This window comes from Apodemus sylvaticus, chromosome 5 (genome assembly GCF_947179515.1).
Source record: "Apodemus sylvaticus chromosome 5, mApoSyl1.1, whole genome shotgun sequence".
NCBI classification, from domain to species: Eukaryota; Metazoa; Chordata; class Mammalia; order Rodentia; family Muridae; genus Apodemus; species Apodemus sylvaticus.
In genome coordinates, this window is record NC_067476.1 from 9,094,891 (window position 1) to 9,113,363 (window position 18,473).

An 18,473-nucleotide genomic window follows, 5' to 3' on the forward strand; every position below is an offset into this window, starting at 1 on the left:
CCAAATGGTGAGCAAAAAGCTTCGTTATGCACAGCAGATTGACTCTGATGTGGACGGGGGAGGGTGTGGACCTAGAACTAGGTGACTAGTGACCCAGGAGGGGGGGACAAAATACCATTGTCTCACTAAGCTATTTTTACACCCCTCTGTTTGTGCATGGTATGTGTGTTCCATACCTGTAATTCAGACAATCCCTGAATTTTACTTCAAGTATCTGGAATTAGAGGAGTCAATTCTTTTTTAAAAGAATTATTTATACATAAGTACGCTGTAGCTTTCTTCTGACACTCCAGAAAAGGGAGTCAGATCTTGTTATGGATGGTTGTGAGCCACCGTGTGATCCCACCATCTGGTATTTGAACTCAGGACCTATGGAAAGAGCAGTTTGTGCAGGGCTGTGGTAGCGCCTTTATTCCCAGCACTTGGGAGGCAGAGGCAGGTGGATTTCTGAGTTCAATCAAGGCCAGCTTGGTCTATGGAGTGAGTTCCAGGACAGCCAGGGCTACATAAAGAAACTGTCTCCAAAAAAAAAAGGAGCAGTCTGCTAACCACTGGTCCATCTCACCAGCCCTATAACAGTCAATATTAGAGCCTTTTGAGGGGGAAGGCTACAGAGAGCTAGGATTCAGCAAGGTGAAGGACTTATGTGAGAACTTGTAACTAATTTTTATGTAATTATGAGTATTTTGCTTCCTAGGTTCTGCAGGAACCCAGATGGATTCCTTGGGCCTAGAAACTCTGGTTCCCTCTTTCTAGCCCTTGGATTCAGTTTCCAAGTGGGACTCGAGTTACACTGTCTACTAACATAATTTTGGCCCCAAATATTGTCATTGTCCTATAAGAAGTTTTGATTTGGTTTGGTTTTTTCGAGGCAGGGTTTCTCTGTATATCCCTGGCTGTCCTGGAACTCACTCTGTAGACCAGGCTGGCCTCGAACTCAGAAATCTGCCTGCCTCTGCCTCCCAAAGTGCTGGATTACAGGCGTGCTCCACCACCGCCCAGCAAAATCTTAGATTCTTATCTAAGATTGGGAGATGTGCAAGCACAACCACAACCGTGTGGGTGGCCATAAGAGGGTGTGTGAGACAGGAGAGGACTAACTGCCATACTGCACTGCTTACAACTGTTGGGAAGTTAAGGTTTCATTGTTTTAAAATACTTAGCTGGACTGGGGGTGGGGTGCATGCCTTTTAGTCATTCTTCTAGAAAAAGGTGCATTGGGATGGCTTCCTGCAGCTGCAGTACCTGGTGGGCTGCATCCAATCCCAGTTCTGCAGCAGCATTGCCTGTGGTTGGCATTCTGGGGGCTCTGTATTCAAGGACTTTTAGAGCTGCACAAAGATCCATTTACTTTGGGAGGCAGGCTAATCTGAGAACAGTCTGGTGTACAGAGCTCCAGTACCACCAGAGCATAGTCCTTGGATATGAAGGTGTAAGTTCAGAGCATTTGACTCTTGTAGAGGACCTGGGTTTAGTTCTCAGCACCCACTTAACTCCTAACAACCATCACACATCAAGTGCCACACTCGTGTCCATATTGCACTGATAAAAGCAAAACATACATAACAAAGTTGAATGTTACTTGGGGGGGGCGGGGCTGGAGAGATGGCTCAGCGATTCCGCTCTAACAGGTGCTGAGTTCAATTCCCAGCAACCAGATGGTGGCTCACAACAGTATAAAATAAAAAGTCTTAAGCTTTTCTTTGTGTCTGCATTGGTGTTTGTGTGTGATAACTTGAGCAGGTGCCCTGTGAGTAGGTGCCCCGGCTGGCAGGGCTGAAGCTGGAGGTCTTTTGTGAGGCGCCTAGTGGGTGATAGGATCCACACACTCAGCCTCTATATGCAGATGGTTGTAACTGAGCATTTTCTGAGCACACACCCACATTTAGTTCCGGATGGGTGTTACTGTGTATGTGTTTGCATATCTTTTGAGGTGTCTATACCCCTGGCTGTTCTTGGAATTTGCCAGGCAGACCTGGTATCCAATGATCTGAGCGCTGGGGTTAAAGGCATGCTCTGCCATCTGCATTTCAAATCTTGTTTTGTTTTTATCAGGTCTAATGGGTTGTAGTTGTGTGATAAGAGCAGTTCCAGGATGTTTCCAGCTCAAATCTGTACTGATCTTACCAGAGGCCTAGAATAGCTGCACCAGTGGGTTACAATGGGAAGTTGTACCCTGTGCAGCACCTGAGGCACCTTCATGTTGGCCAGTCTTAACAGTTATCTTAGGTGTGGAGCCACACACCAGATGCTGGGCTTGCAGACTGTCTACCTGAGACTAACCATAGGTGCTTGCTTCAGACAGCACAGCTACTCAGATGCCTTCATAATGGCTTCTGCTCCCGACTCCTACCTTCCCTGTGAGGGACTTGACCATCTCATCTCATTCAGTTTGCTGGTATAAGAGAGGAACGATGGTTCTGAAGCAGTATTAATTATATAGAGGGCTTGGGGCTTTCTATAGAGGGCAGGCAGGGTTTGACCACAATGTGTAGAACCCAGCATTTGACCAACCCCACAGTGCCACGGAGGAATGCAAAGATCATGCACAAACCAAAGCTTCCAGCATGTGGAAACTGCAGCCACTATCTTGGGGTTGGGGCTGTAGTCACAAGTGCAGACAACTTGGTTGACTTTTTCTTTTTTGAGTTGGTTTTGTGTAGCATTGGCTGCCTGAGACTCTATACTAGGCTATCCTTGAGCTCTGATACCTACCTGCCTCTCATGCTAGGATTGAGAGTATGTGACATTGGTCCTGGCTCTCTTATTCTTGTTTGAGATGATGGTTTACTATGTGCATTTCTGATTAGTCTTGGACCCCAGTTAGCATCGGCCAGTGGTGATACTCAGATCACATGCACTTTGACTATGTGCGTGAGAGAGGGAGAGGTTGGGGGCTGTATCCTGGCTGTCTTAGAAGTGGGAGTGGGATCTCTCATCTGAATTCCAGGGTCTTCATTACTGGTCCAAAGGGGAGAGTTCTGAAATAGATTATTGGTTTAGCTTCTGGGAGTAGCAGTAGTACTTTTTGTTAAGTGAGGATTTTTTTGTGGGGTGGGGGAGGAAGATAGAGGCTCACTCTAAGAGGTGGTAAAGGTGGTGCCCATCTTCACAGCACTTGGGAGGCAGAGGCGAACAGATCTCCGAGTTCTAGGCCAACCAGGTTTACAGAGCTATTCCAAGACAGCCGGGGCCACACAAAGAAATCGTGTCTCAGAAAGAAAGAAAGAAAAAAAAAGATCCATCTGAATGGTGGAATTACAGACATACACCACTGAGACACTCTTGAAATATCTTTAACCTGTGAACTGCTACACTGGCAACTCAAAGGAAGAGATTTACTAGTGTGATTCATGGTTTTTGTAAGTTGTGGCCCCCGGGGGCTAGAGAGATGGTTCAGTGGTTAAAAGCACCAACTGCTCTTCTCAAGGTCCTGAGTTTAAATCCCAGCAACCACATGGTGGCTCACAACCATCCATAATGAGATCTGATGCCCTATTCTGGTGTCAAAAGACAGCTACAGAGTACTTACATATAATAAATCTTTTTTTGGTTTGGTTTGGTTTTTTCTTTTTTTTTTTTTTTGAGACAGGTTTCTCTGTATAGCCCTGGCTGTCCTGGAACTCACTCTGTAGACCAGGCTGGTCTCGAACTCAGAAATCCGCCTGCCTCTGCCTCCCAGAGTGCTGGGATTACAGGCGTGCACCACCACCGCCCGGCTTGGATTTGGTTTTTTCGAGACAGGGTTTCTCTGTATAGTCCTGGCTGTCCTGGAACTCACTCTGTAGACCAGGCTAGCCTCAAACTCAGAAATCCGCCTGCCTCTGCCTCCCAAAGTGCTGGGATTATAGGCGTGTGACACCACCGCCTGGCTGTATAAATAAATCTTTAAAAAAAAAAAAGTTGTGGTCCTTTTTCTTGTTGCCAGAGGTTCTTTTACTTCTGAATAAAAGGTGAAGCCAAGAAAGTGAGACATTTAATCCCAGAGCAGTGACTTGGGCCTTGACTCACACCTGTAACCCACCACAGGAAGATGAGAGAACGCAGGAGAGCTCAGATGGTGAGCCTCTCAGTCAATTTGTGCTGCAGGTGATTCTGTCTCAAAGGAATGAGGTAGAGGCTTCAGAGATTGGTCAGAGATTTAAAACACTGCTCCTGGAAAGGACTTGGGTTTGATTCCTAGCACCTACATGCACTCGGTATCTTCTGACCTCCAAAGATACCAGGCATCCACATGGTGCACACACACATGTGGACAAAACATTCTTACAGGCACATAAAGAGATCCTAAAAAGTTTTAATAATGAGAGTAGCCCCCTACCTGGGTGTTGTGCCACACACTTGATCCCAGCACATGGGAAGCAGAGGGAGATGGATGGGTAGGTGAGTTTGAAGCCAGCAAAAGCTACATAGTGAGTTCCTGTCTCGAACAAAAAAGTAGCCTCAGCAGGCTTCAAACTTGTCATCCATTTCTTGCTTCAGCCTTTCTGGTGCTGGGATTGTAACCTCTTGTAGACTGGTTCCAGAGGTAGATTCCGATCTCCTGGTGCTCATAGGATACCAAAAAGGTTAGAGCCAGGATCTCCCCTCCCACTTTTTGAAGATGTCACAACAAAACCACAGTTTGGTTGTTTTTGGTTCTTTGAGACTTGATTTGTGTGTGTGTGTGTGTGTGTGTGTGTGTGTGTGTGTGTAGCCCTTCTTGTTATCTTGGAATTTGTTCTGTAGATCAGGCTGGCCTTGAACTCCCAGAGCCTCTGCTGGCATTGAAGGCATGGATGTGGTGTGCTGGGCAAATCCTAACCACCTGAGAAGTCCCGCCCTCACTCCCAGCCTCTTAAAAATCAACAAGGTGGATTCTGAGGATTGATCTAATCCTTGAACTCACAGGACTTTACTGAACTCCCTCCTCAGCCCCTACGGACATCCTTATGGTAAAATCAGAACCTTGACTCCCTCTGAGTCAGAAAATGCATTTCACACGAGTCTGAGTTGGTTCCTATCTTATTTGGATCTGGCCATAATTTGGGTCAAGGTTTACTCCGTGACCAGGCCAGGCCCCAGCGCATGCTGCGGGAAAAGCTGGAGCAGAAATGGCCCTCAGCATTCCCATCTCTAGGAAGAACAGTTGTGGTGCAGAGCTTGAGGCCACCGCGGGGAAGGGGACTCAGGATCCACCGAGCTGAACTCGGTAGTGGAGTCTGGGCGCTGCTCCCACGCGGCCGGGAGGGGGCGCTGCTCCCCAGCACCCGCGGGGCGCGCGAGTCTCCAGAGGGGGCGCGCGTTCGCGTGTCCCGCGCCACTTCCCGGGAAGTTTCAAGTTTGAAAGTCAGGCGCCGAGGCCCGGGCTTCCGGAACCGCAGTGGAGGAGAGAACTGGCGGGCAAGAAGCCATGGTGCCGGAGGGAGCGGCGCGCCAGGTGAACCAAGCGCGCACAGTGGCCGCGTTTGCAGTTCTGAGCACCCGGTGCTCGGATCTTCACCCAACTCCTGGGTTAAGACGCTCTGGTCCCCAGGTCCCCAAAGTGACGGAGATCTAGCCCGGCAGCATGCCTGTTACCGTGGAATGTGCCACCGGGGTTTGGGGGGGCGGGGGAGAGAGCTCAAGTTCCTTAAGAAAATTCGGTTTTCTAGAGACTTGCAGGCTGGTGGGAATTTGCCAGGAGCGCGAAGATTGGGATATATAGTCCTCTAAGAGGACTGGGGCGGGGGTGGGGGGGGGCGGGGACAAGACTGTGCGCGCAGTGGGCGTTTTCCCCACTACGCCACACCCACAGGCTAGAACAAGTTGGTCACTAGAGAGAGGCACATGGCTATGCATTGTGCAGGGAATTCTTGGGTTCAACGAGGGGTCCACAATACGGAGAGGTTCGGGTTAGATGTGTCACTTAAGTGGGGAGAGGGGTAATGTTCTACGCCAGGACACTCAGAGGTGAAGGGGAGACGTTTATGTAGAAGATAACATCCTAGTGTCAAGTCAGGGCATGAGGTGAAGGTGAAATGCAGTAGATTGGAGCGCCCCAGTCCTCAGGCAGCCTAGAAGCCTGGAGCTCACCCCTCCCAGCACCCTTCCTCCGGAGATCCCTCTTGGCCTGCCTGGCTTATACACATTTTCCGATTTCCTGTGAGCCTCCACCCTGCAGCAGCGGCAGCGAGGTGACTCAGGACCCCGGTGGCCAGCAGGCCCCCGGCTCTGTGAGAGCTTTGTTTGCTCAGGCCTTTGGCTCTTGCCTTCTTGCATGGGGCGGCCAAAGGATTTCCTGAGCCTCGCCCTTGCCCTCTGACAGCTAAGGCAGGACCAGCCAACCTAGCTGAGGCCTGGGGCTGGGGGATCGGGGGGCCCTTAAACTGACTAGCCATTCGTTCATGGGGCTTGGGATATGGAACGCCGAAAGGTAAGCATAAAATAGGGATCCTGGGGAGGGAAGGGAGGGCTCAGCAGGAGTGGCCCTGGGCTGAGGTCAGCCTCGGGGAGAGAGGTTTCCTCTCCATGCCTCTGATCTGGTGAACAGTTGTTGGCTTCTGCTTGACGCCTCTGCTACAGTACCTGTCTACAACACTATCTAAGGCAGAAGAAATAAGTTTTGGTGTTTTGGGCCACTGGCTGCCTTCTGCGTGTGACCTAGAGTGAATTCTTTGCCTACATTACCTCCCAGGTTCTGCCTGGTTCTCAGACCTAGGGAGAGCAGGGTGGCAGGCTGGGAGTGAAGGGGATCACACTGTCCCTCGATCCGCAGTGGCCACTCCGCTGTGCGGCCTGTGTGAACAAGCACCTAACCCCTGTGTTCCTTGCTCCTGTATAAGAGCTAAGTAGGTGAAGAATCTGTGGCAGAGCCCTGGCCTAGACCGCTCCAGGACCACAAAAGAGCAGCTACTACCAAGGAGCAGGGCATTCAGTGTGGTGTGGAGTGTAAAGTTCCATACCCAGAAGGCACCGGGAGAACCCAGTCTGTTTTCTCTCTCTCCTGCCTTTGAAAGGGAGACAGGAGCTAGACACCGCAGCATTCTGAGACTCTCCCGGAACTCTGCCTGTTATGTCTGTTCCCTGTTTGCTGTGGAGCAGGCATAGGCTAAGACAGCTCCGCCCTTTGCAGCCCGGGACTGGCCAGAGAGCCCCCGAGGATGAGAAAGAGATGATCCGTCGAGCCATCCAGAAGGAGCTGAAGCTCAAGGAGGGCATGGAGAACTTGCGGCGTGTGGCCACAGACCGCCGTCACCTGGGCCATGTGCAGCAGCTGCTGAGGGCCTCCAACCGCCGCCTGGAGCAGCTACATGGCGAGCTTCGGGAGCTGCATGCCCAGGTTCTGCTGCCAGCCTCCACCACCGCCGTCGCCGCTGCTGGTGAGTGGGGAGTCTGACTCACGACTACCCTGGTCCCAGCCTTGGCTCTGACCACCCTGTACCATCCATGCTGCCTATACGGAAGGGAAGAGAGCAAGCACTGCTTCAGCGAGCGAGGTAAGAGCAGGCGTCCCCTACCTTGTGATGCAGAGCCGGTGACCTCAGGACCCCAGCCACGGGCGGAGCAGCCAAGGGCTCGGCTCCTGGACGCTTTACATAGGCAGCTGCAGGTGGAGCTGAAGGTGAAGCAGGGGGCTGAGAACATGATTCACACGTGTGCCAGCGGCACCCCCAAGGTAAGTGCTGGCCTCTGATGGAGAGGTGCAGGCCTGGCTTCTCATCTACCTCATGGGAGAGACTTAGCTCTCAGGTATAAGGAGGACAAAACCAGGCCCTGTGCCGACGGGGAAATGCTACCCAGCCCCAGCTCTTCATCTAGAGGGACAGGTGGGTGGGTGATGCAAGGCTCCGATCCACACTGTCAGCAAGACCTAACAGAAGTCTAGCAGAAGATCCAGCCAGCTGCCCGGCCAGCTGCCAGCAGCCCACCCTCGGAGCTCCATCCGACAGAACGCTTGTCAAACTGATAGGTGTCAGATCCCGCTTACCCTGTCATCCTCCACACCCCCCCCCCCCATTACCTAGTTAAACAAGGGAGGTTTGCCTGTAGTATCTTCCTTGTAGGAGTTTGAACCTTGTTGTAACAGAGGGGCTCAGCCCCACCCAGGCCCTGGTCGGTGGTCTGCCATAGGCCCCGCCCGATGGGGTGACTGTCACATCCCCTAGGAGAGGAAGCTCCTGGCGGCTGCCCAGCAGATGTTAAAGGACAGTCAGCTGAAGGTGGCCCTACTTCGGATGAAGATAAGCAGCCTGGAGGCCAGTGGGTCTCCAGAGCCAGGTGAGGTCTCTCGAGTGCGGGGAGGGTGGCCCCGACGGCCATGGCTAAAGCTCACCTCCTCCCTGCAGGCCCTGACTTGCTGGCCAAGGACCTGCAGCACCGACTGCGAATAGAGGCTGCTGTGGCTGTAGGTGCCAAGAACGTGGTGAAGCTGCTTGGTGGCCGGAGGCTGCAGGACCGCAAGGCACTGGCCGAGGTCAGGCTGTGGCCTCCGGCTCACTGCTCCCTCTACAGCTCTGCTTGTCTCCATCCCCCTGCAGTGGTGCCTGTGCCAAAGGCTTGCTTTCCTGCCTGTGTAGGGTAGCAGTGAAGACCCACGAAGTGTGTCCTGACCCCTTTAACCCATACCTCCTGTTTGTGTCTCCTCTGTAGGCCCAGGCCCAGCTCCAGGAATCCTCCCAGAAGCTGGACCTCCTACGGCTGGCCCTGGAATTGCTGCTGGAGAGGTTGCCTCCCACCCACTCCCTGCGCAGTCGGGTGACCCGAGAGCTGCGGATGGCCATGCTTGGGAACCCCCAGCCTTTGGGGACACTTGTGAAACCCATTACCCTGACAGGTAGGTAGCAACTATAACTTCTGAGGGCCCCTGACTTTTTGGAGAGGATACTAAAGCATTTTGGTAAAGAGCTTAGTCCTGCTGGGCGATGGTGGTGCATGCCTTTAATCCCAGCACTCTGGGAGGCAGAGGCAGGTGGATTTCTAGTTCGAGGCCAGCCTGGGCTAGAGTGAGTTCCAGGACAGCCAGGGCTACACAGAGAAACCCTGTCTCGAAAAACTGAAAGAAAAAAAAAAAGGATTTCAGCCCTGCTGTGTGACATTGGATAGCTCACATTCCCACTCTGATTTTCAGTTTATCCATCTGTAACATAGTCACAATAGTAGTGGCCTAGCATGGTGGTGCATGCCTTTAATTCCAGTACTCATGAGGCAGGGGGATGTCTGTGACGTCTAGCCTGGTCTTCAAAGTGAGTTCCAGGCCAGGCAGAGAGACATGGAGAAACCCTAAGTAAACAAAGGATGGAAGTGTTCTCCTCATCCACAGGATGGCTTTGTAAATCCTTTAGCTTCTGAAGCTTCAGAACAGTCAGAGCCTGGCTGTAAGAAGGGAGGAAATCGACAGCCCACTCCCCGGGCAGCCTTGGGGCCTGGGCAGCTTCGACTACCTATAAGTCCTTTGTTGGCCTGGCTGGTCTCAAACTCAGAGATTCACCTGCCTCTGCCCCTGGAGTGCTGGGGATTAAAGGCTGTGCCACCAGCACCCAGCCAGAAAGTTCTTTCACACCCTGAGGTCTGTCTCCTTGTAGCAGCAGCTGACTGACTGTCAACAGATCCTGTGAGCTGCACGCTATAGCTTGGCTGGTGCCCGCTTCAGCACACAAAGACAGACGGGGCTAGACAGAGCTCTGTTCTCTGTGGCCCTTTGCCTAATCTTAGAAAATCAAGGAGGGCCCTGTAGAACAGGGGGAGTCTGAGCTTGGCCTTGGAGGGCTCATGGGAGTGTTTATGGTCAAGCCAGGAAGTAGGGGAAGACAAAAGGAACCTCTTGTTTAAAGGCAAAGAATTTGAGACTAGGCATTAGTCATAGGAAGCAGTTGGTGACATTCTTGCTTACTGTGTATGAGGTCCTGGTATGGGTTCAGCCCCGAACCAAATAAACTGGGTATGGTAGCACACGCCTATACCCCAACCCCCTGGGTAGTGAGGCAGGAGGATCAGGAGTTCAAGGACATCTTTAGCTACATAGTGAGTTTGAGGCCAACTCGGGATAACAAGATCCTGCCTTTATGTATTTGTTTGTTTTTTCGAGACAGGGTTTCTCTGTGTAATCCTGGCTGTCCAGGAACTCACTTTGTAGTCCAGGCTGGCCTCGAACTCAGAAATCTGCCTGCCTCTGCCTCCCAAGTGCTGGGATTAAAGGCGTGCGCCACCACTGCCCTAGCAAGATCCTACCTTTAAACAAAAACATATGATAGTTTGTAGTTGAGCCTCCATTTCCTAAGATGAGTATATTACCTGGATTCCACACTGGGTATTACTGTAAAGTCTCCAAGCCTTACCTCCAGGACCAGCTACTAAAATTGTGTCCCCAAACCCAGTTTGTGTCCTCGGGAGCTCCCTGGTGTCCACTGCTTCCTCCTCTCCTCATCCTCTACACTTGGAGACAAAACTCTCAGTGATCTTAGACAAAACATGTTTTGTCCCCATTCGGGACTCTCCCTCGCTGATCATGTGGGACGGAACAGGGCAGGCAGCCAGACTGCTGTTCGTGTACCTGCCCCCATACACTTAAAACCATGGTGCCCTCCGGGCCCTGAGCTCAAGGTAGCAGTTCCCTCATCCTGTGGCTTCACGAAGCTCTGGGGGAAGTCCTGTTCTTACACTACTGCTGTGCTCTGCCACTGCATGGGCACCCAGGAAGGAGAGCTAGGAGGGCTACTAAGGATGCTGGGTGGTCCCCAAGTATGGTAGGTAGGGTTTAGATCAACTGCTTCTAAATCTAACCCTCCTAGAGCAGGTGGTGTCTCTCTGGGGTCCCATTGATGGTGGCTCCTGACAGAGGGCTCTCCTGACTCCCAAACAGGGACACTGAAGGTCTGCCTCCTGGGCTGCAAAGATCTGCTGGTCACTGTGCCTGGACGCTCTCCCATGGCTGTCCAGGCAGGTAGCTCTTCTGAAAACTGGCTCCGAGCCAGGTCGAGGCAGCAGCGTGGTGGGGGTGAACTGGCCAGTGAGTAAGGAGGGGCCACGGGAGGTGGTGGGGTCCCTGCTCTGGCCACGCCCTAAATCCAAGCCTTGGCACTGCAGGTGAAGTGCAGGCTGTGTTGAAGGTTGACAATCGTGTCGTGGGCCAGACAGGATGGGGACTGGTGGCTGAGAAATCCTGGGACCAGGCTTTTGTCATCTCCTTGGACAGAGTAAGGCTGGCCTTTGTGTGGTTAGGGTTAGCTGTGGGGTATGGGGGGCGGCGGGCAGCGCTCAGGTGAGGGCTGGTGCCAAACCCCATTCCAAAGCCTGGTCTTTTCCACATAGGCTCGAGAGCTGGAGATCGGGGTTCACTGGCGGGACTGGCGACAGTTGTGTGGTGTGGCATTCCTGAAGCTTGAGGACTTCCTTGACAATGCCTGTCACCAGCTTTCTCTCGGACTGGTGCCGCAGGGGAGGCTCTTTGCCCAGGTTCCTACTGACCCCTGACCTCTAACAGGGGGTCTTTAGGACTGACATTTTGGGTTGGGGTGATGGTTCAGTGGGTAAAGTGTTTACTGTGCAAGCATGAGGACCTTAGTTCAAATCCCTAGCATCCGTGTAAAAATCATGTGTTGCCATGTGTGTCCATAACTTCACGGCTGGCTGTACAGAGACAGAGGGATTCCCCAGATTGGCTGGCCAGCCAGTCTATCTGAAACACTGAATTCCAGGTTCAGTGAGACATCCTGTCTCCAAAAAAAAAAAAGGTGGAAGGCAGACACCCAGGGTGGTGTCAACCTCTACATCGGTGCGCACTCCTCTGTGTGTGTGTGTGTGTGTGTGTGTGTGTCTGTCTGTCTGTCTGTCTGTCCATGAGTGTAACTCATGTAATATGGGGCTTGAGGGATGGAGACAGGTCCACAGACAGACCCACAGGAAGGCTCACGTCTCTAACCTGAGTTTGTCATCTTGAATATGTAAGTGTGGCTCCCCTGGGCCTCAGTTTCTCCACTGACACCAATGAGGATGCGGCATCATGTCTGAGTGCTCTGTGTTCTGCTTCACACTCATTGTTTCCATAAAACACTGGCCGAAGTACCAAGGCAGGGAAGGGGTTATTTCAATTTACAGATTTACAGCTTATCCCTTCTTTCCCTCCCTTCCCCACCCCAGTCCTGTTTCTTTTTTCCGAGACAGGGTTTCTCTGTGTAGCCCTGGCTGTCCTGGAAGTCACTCTGTAGACCAGGCTGGCCTCAAATTCACAGAGATCCACCTGCCTCTGCCTCCCTAGTGTTGGGATTAATGGTGTGCACCACCACTGCTCAGTTTTACAGCCTACCTTGAAGGGAGTCATGGAGGAACTTGGCCAGCAGGAACTGAAGACAGAAACCAAACCGTGGAGGCACCCTGTTAGCTGGCTTGCTCTCCCAAGCTCATGCTTGGCTAACTTTCTTATATATATAAAACTTTCTTTTTTTTTTTTTTTTGAGGTTTTTTTTTTTTTTTTTTTTTTTTTTTTTTTTTTTTTTTTTTTTTGTTGAGACAGGGTTTCTCTGTGTAGCCCTGGCTGTCCTGGAACTCACTCTGTAGACCAGGCTGGCCTCCAACGAAATCCACCTGCCTCTGCCTCTGCCTCCCAGAGTGCTGGGATTACAGGCGTGCGCCACCACCGCCCGGCCATAAAACTTTCTTATATAGCCCAGTACCACTCACCTAGGGATGGTGCCACCCATAGTGTGCGAGATCCCCCCACATCAGTTAACAATCAAGACAGTCTTTCACGAGCCCTGTAACCTAGGCAGCCCCTCTCTGACCTGTCATACAGAAAGTTAACTAGGATATCTCCATGGCTGAGAGTGGGAGCGGGCACTCGGGCGGGGCCTAGCCCACAGGGCGAAAGGCGGCCAGGTTCTAGGTCTTCAGCCTTGTTCACGTCCCTTTAGGTGACCTTCTGTGAGCCTGTCATTGAAAGGAGGCCGCGGCTGCGGAGGCAGAGACGCATCTTCTCTAAGCGGAGAGGTGTGGAGCCCTATGGACTGTGAGGAGAGGGCTGGGCCGGCCATTGGAGATGCTGGGACTGAGCCCTGTCCCGTCTGCCTCCTCTAGGCCAGGATTTCCTGAGAGCTTCCCAGATGAACCTCAACATGGCAGCCTGGGGGCGCCTGGTCCTGAGCTTGCTGCCCCCCTGCAGCTCACCAAGCACAGTCAGCCCCCCTAAAGGGTGCCCTTCCGCGGCAGCCTGTGGGACCTCCAGTGCTGCTTCCCCCGGGTGAGCCACCTGGCACAGACTGAAGCTTCCCTGAGGCTTCTGCCCTCCAGGTTCTAGGGCGCTGTCTTTTGCCCCTCACCCTCTGAGCCCTCTGTCCTTCCACATGGCTGTCTGCACCCTACTCCCCTCCATGTGTCGGGGATCATTCATCTCCTTACAGTGACTTCCTGCCCATGAAGACGCTCTCCGGAGAAGACTTGAAGCCTCCTCCCAAGCCCCCACGCCTCTATCTCCAAGAAGCAGCCCCAGGGACTCCAGTAAGGGATTCTGGAGGTCGGGGAAGCAGACACAGGGGCTGGCAGGAGGGAAAGAGGGTCACTAACTCTGCTCTGTCCTGAACCCATCTGTCCCCACAGTGTACCAAGCGCCCCCACATGGACCCTAGAACTGGAGTAGTGCCCGCCCTGTCAGCCTTCTCCACCAGGTACACAGTGGCTTCCATTTATTTAGAGACTTTTGTTTTTTTTTTTTGTTTGTTTTTTTTTTTTTTTTTTAGAAACTTCGTATTTGTGGTGTGTTTGTGTGTGTATGCACACACATGTTGAAGCACAATTTTTTTAGTGACTCCTTTTTATTTCATGTTCATTGGTGTTTTGCTGCATGTCTGTCAGAAGCTCTGGAAGTTGTGAGCCGCCATGTGGTGCTGGGAGCTGAACTTGGGTCCTCTGGAAGAGCATCCAGTGCTTTTAACCTCTGAACCATCTCTTCTTTGTTTCCCTATTTCCTCTCTCTTCTTCCTCCTCTTTTTCCTTTCTGCCCCTCCTCCTTTCTCTGTGTAGCCCTGGCTGTCCTGGAACTCCCTATGTAGACTGGGTTGGCCTTGAACTCGTGATCCAACTGCCTCTGCCTCTGGAGTGCTGGAATTAAAAGTGTGCTTCACCACCACTCGGCTTGCACCCGGCTTTTCTAAAGTGGGTTCTCCTGCTTCTGCAGACTGGGTGCTGGGATTACAAGTGTGCAACATCATATTGATGTACATACTGACTGACACCTCACTCCCTAGCTCCGCGGTATACAAACTGGCTTGCTCAATGTCTTTGTGTGCTGAATGCAGTTTTTCAGTTCTAGATGTAGGGACAGCCTAGGCTCTTCCTCTCTTGCAGGAAACCCCCCAGACTTCAAGACTTCCGATGTTTGGCTGTGCTGGGCCGGGGTCACTTTGGGAAGGTAGGTAGTTGAGGATGGTGTAGTGGAGTTAGTGGGTGGGCAAGCGTTGTCTCAGCACATTAGCTGGGATGCTGGGGAGGTACTGTGTGGCGAGGTGAAGGCTCTCTGTCCTTCTTACCTGGAGCCCAACATTTTCTGGTCCCTAGGTCCTCCTGGTCCAGTACAAAGGAACAGGAAAATACTACGCTATCAAGGCACTGAAGAAACAGGAAGTGCTAGGCCGCGATGAGATTGACAGGTGTATATAATTGAGAAGTATCTGAGCTTGGAAGCCTGGGGGGCCAGCCTGGGCTCCAGAAAGTAGCTCATGATCCCAAGGGCTAGGCTTAGTACCCCAGGTAGCTCTTCTATAAACGGGGCTGTGGTACTTTGGCAGGTTTGAGGCCTTCCCCACTTGTGAACCATCAGCCTGCCTCCTTAGCTCTTTGAGTACCCAGGCGGCTGGAGGTGTCAGGTGTCGTCTGGGTGTCAGGGCACATCCCGTGGAGGTTCCATTCCATGTCCTCCCTTGCCAGCCTGTACTGTGAGAAGAGGATCCTGGAGACGGTGGGCCGTACCGGGCACCCCTTCCTGCTCTCTCTCCTTGCCTGCTTCCAGACCTCCAGCCACGCCTGCTTAGTTACTGAGTTTCTGCCTGGAGGAGACCTCATGATGCAGATTCACGAGGACGTCTTTCCTGAGCCCCAGGCCTGGTGGGTTCTATGGCTACTTGGCACTTGCTCCCTTGGGGGTAGAGGAGTTCCCAGCAGACAAATAGCACAGGATTGGAGTTGCATAACTGTGGATGGAATCTGTCATCACAATTTTGTAAGGATGTTGCAGGGATGAGAGTCATGTTTGCTAATTGCCTACCACTGGATGGCAGCAGGGTCTGCCTACCCAGCTCCAGCTGCTGCTCTGCTTACAACAGTCTGACTCAGCACATCAGCTTGCACCCTAGAGCGTGACCCCAAGTCAAATCTCAGATCCTCATTTGACTACGCATGTGTGTGTGACTGCATAGCTACCTGCAATTGAGTGCAGGAGCCCTCGTCCGCCAGGAGAGGGCGCCAGATCTCCTGAAACAGGAGTGGCTGCTTGTGAAGAACTACCTGATAGAGGAAATCCTGTCTAGGCATGGGTACTGCGGCAGAGAGTACTTCCTCTTAAATGCCGGGCCATCTCTCCAGCCTCTCAGATCCTGACTTGAGTAAAAGTCACAATGACTGTCCCCCACGGGCTGCTGAGGAGATGTCCACACTGAGCTTTGAACCTAGGTCTTAGTGTGTGCTCAGCCCTGCCACTGAGCATCTCTAGCCCTTTTCTGTTTATTTGTGTTATGCCCCCCCCCCCCACACACACACACAGGGTTTCTCTGTGTAGCCCTGGCTGTCCTGGAACTCACTCTGTAGACCAGGCTGGCCTTGAATTCAGAAATCCACCTGCCTCTGCCTCCCAAGTGCTGGGGTTAAAGTTGTGTGCCACAATTACCCAACTCACATTATGGCTTTTTGAGAGGGTTTTTCTGTGTAGCCCCGGCTTTTCTGGAACTTGTGCTATAGACCAGACTGACCTTGAACTCAAAGATCTGCCTGCTTTTGCCTCCTGAGTGCTAGGATTAAAGGTGTGCTGCTGCCACCACCAAGCTTTTGTTTGCTTTTTGAAAGAAGGTTCCACCTATAGAAATTGTGACTGATATTTGTTCACATTTGACAGTGAAACAATAAAGCAATGATCTAAATATTAAAAAAAAAGAAAAGAAAGAAGGTTCCAGCCAGGCAGTGGTCAGTGGTGGCACACACCTTTAATCCCAGTACTTGGGAGGCAGAGGCAGGCGGATTTCTGAGTTCCAAGACACAGCCAGGGCTATAAAACTTTGTCTCAAACAAAAAACAAGAAAGACGTTTCCACTATGTAGACCAGGCTCGCCTCAAATTTGCTATCCTTCCTCAGCCTCCCAAGTAGCTGGGATTGTAGGCCTATACTATCAGACCCAGTCACTCTGCCATAGTTGAGCACAGGACAGGTCGTTAACACATAGCAACACTGGAATCCTTTGGGCCCTCACAGTATTAGTTTGTCTAGTGTCATCCATGCCTGAGTCTGGCCAGGACCGTCTGGTACGTCCCGGTGCTGGGCCTGAATTCTCCCTGTACCTCACTCAGCTTCTACCTGGCCTGTGTGGTCCTGGGGCTGCAGTTCCTACACGAGGAGAAGATCATTTACAGGTAGGCTTTGCTTGCGATGCTAGGGGAGCCCCAGGCCACAGCCCTTCCCAGCCCCTTTGATCTTTACCACTCTGCCATCAGGGACCTGAAGTTGGATAATCTACTGCTGGATGCCCAGGGTTTCCTCAAGATTGCCGACTTTGGACTTTGCAAGGAAGGTGGGGCCCCTGTCCTGGAATCACATCCTCTTGTCTTACCCAGAGCTGCCAGAAATCTCCCCACTCATGAGTGTCCAGCCCTGGTCTGCATTCCTGACCCTTGTATAGGGGAACAGCTGAGAATACCCTAATCTGTAGTTGACCAGAGAAGCCATGATGACCTTGGCACACAAGTTCATCAGAAACAACCCTCATACAGTGTCTGGCTGCACAGTTACCTTGGCCTAGAGAGTCTAGGGGACACAGCAAATGTTATTTGCTATCATAAAGGCTGGTACCAATTGATAAATATGTGTGTATGTATGGTACATATATGTATGCATATTATATATATATATATGTATATATGTATTTCATTGCTGGGTTTTGACCCATGGTCTCACATACTAGGCAAGTCCTCTACCACTGAGTCACACCTCAATCTCTGGCCTTGATTTTTTAAAGCTGTTTTTGTATATGTATGGGTGTTTTGTATGTCTGGTGCCTGAGAAGGCCAGAAGCGGGCTTCAGACCGTGAAACTGGAGTTACAGACATTCACAAACTACCGTGTGGGTCCTGGGAATCAACCCTGGGTCCTTTAACTAGTGAGCCATACCACCTCTTCAGACCCCTTGCCCCATTGAATCTTGTAACTAGAACTGTAATGAGTGAGCCACACCCAGGCAGGCACTGGTATGGATGTTGGTTTGCAGGAATTGGCTTTGGTGACCGGACCAGGACTTTCTGTGGCACCCCAGAGTTCCTGGCCCCCGAGGTTTTGACTCAGGAAGCTTACACGCGGGCTGTGGACTGGTGGGGGCTGGGTGTGCTGCTCTATGAGATGTTAGTGGGTGAGGTAAGTGGTAGGGTGGGGCTTCCAGGGTCTCTGGGGTAGGGGGCAGTGGGATAGCCTGCTGAACCCCAATCTCCACAGTGTCCATTCCCAGGGGACACAGAAGAGGAGGTGTTTGAATGCATCGTCAATGCTGATGTCCCAAATCCCCACTTTCTGTCCGTGCAAGGGCTCGAACTCATTCAGAAGGTGAGAGCCAAGGCCTGGGGCTTGGCTGGGCAGCTGCTTGTGACTTGTGTGTCCCCTACCTGCACCTTGGGGCCTCACAGCACAGCTTAAGTCGGGCACCTGTAGGGCAGCCAGCATCTGGAGTGGCGAGCCCTCAGGTTCACATCCTGCCCCGCCTCCCTGCCAGCTCCTCCAGAAGTCCCCAGAGAAGCGTCTAGGGGCAGGCGAACAGGACGCTGAGGAGATCAAGGTTCAGCCATTCTTTAGGGTAAGTAGCCAGAACCCAGGGGTCGCCATCATCGCCTGGTGAGGTGGGGAGGCTGGGTGAGCCCTGGGGTCTGCTGTTCCCGAATTCTCATACCCGTTTACCTTGTTCAGACCACCAACTGGCAGGCCCTGCTGGCCCGCACTGTCCAACCCCCCTTCGTGCCTACCCTCTGTGGCCCTACAGACCTGCGTTACTTCGAGGGAGAGTTCACCAGCCTGCCTCCAACCCTGACCCCGCCAGTCCCCCAAAGTTCCCTCACTGCTCGCCAACAGGCTGCCTTCCGGGACTTTGACTTCGTGTCTGAGCAGTTCCTGGAGTCCTGAGGGTCTCCTGGCACCTCTACCAGACTGTAGGAAGCCTCCACTTATCCACGGGCCTGGGCCAAAGTACTTAATGCGTGTGTGGGATTCCAGGTAGTGGCTGTGGGGCTGCTGCTCTTTCCTTGGTGTCCCTGCTGTGTCTATAACCGTCTTCTTCTTA

General features: G+C 52.3%; 1 protein-coding gene across 3 annotated transcripts; it reads left to right on the forward strand.

Moving 5' to 3' along the window:
- Positions 1-5,283: 5,283 nt before the first annotated feature.
- Pkn3 (protein kinase N3) lies at positions 5,284-18,426 on the forward strand. Of its 3 annotated transcripts, none has more exons than XR_007977796.1 (22): positions 5,284-5,419; positions 7,094-7,340; positions 7,491-7,636; positions 8,127-8,238; positions 8,307-8,434; positions 8,611-8,794; positions 10,820-10,966; positions 11,044-11,153; positions 11,269-11,412; positions 12,867-12,942; positions 13,030-13,192; positions 13,353-13,449; positions 13,549-13,616; positions 14,296-14,359; positions 14,506-14,597; positions 14,875-15,051; positions 16,504-16,566; positions 16,648-16,724; positions 17,418-17,560; positions 17,652-17,746; positions 17,913-17,993; positions 18,104-18,200. XR_007977796.1 is itself a non-coding variant. In XM_052182048.1 (22 exons), the coding sequence occupies exons 1-22, from the start codon at positions 5,393-5,395 to the stop codon at positions 18,314-18,316; spliced, it is 2,667 nt and encodes an 888-aa protein (XP_052038008.1). In that variant the 5' UTR covers positions 5,285-5,392; the 3' UTR covers positions 18,317-18,426. The 3 variants fall into 3 exon arrangements, 2 of the variants coding, with proteins under 2 accessions (XP_052038008.1, XP_052038009.1); XM_052182048.1 differs by having other exon boundaries at positions 5,285-5,419; positions 17,639-17,746; positions 18,104-18,426; XM_052182049.1 differs by lacking the exon at positions 5,284-5,419 and adding an exon at positions 5,789-6,394 and having other exon boundaries at positions 17,639-17,746; positions 18,104-18,426.
- The last annotated feature ends 47 nt before the right edge of the window (positions 18,427-18,473 follow it).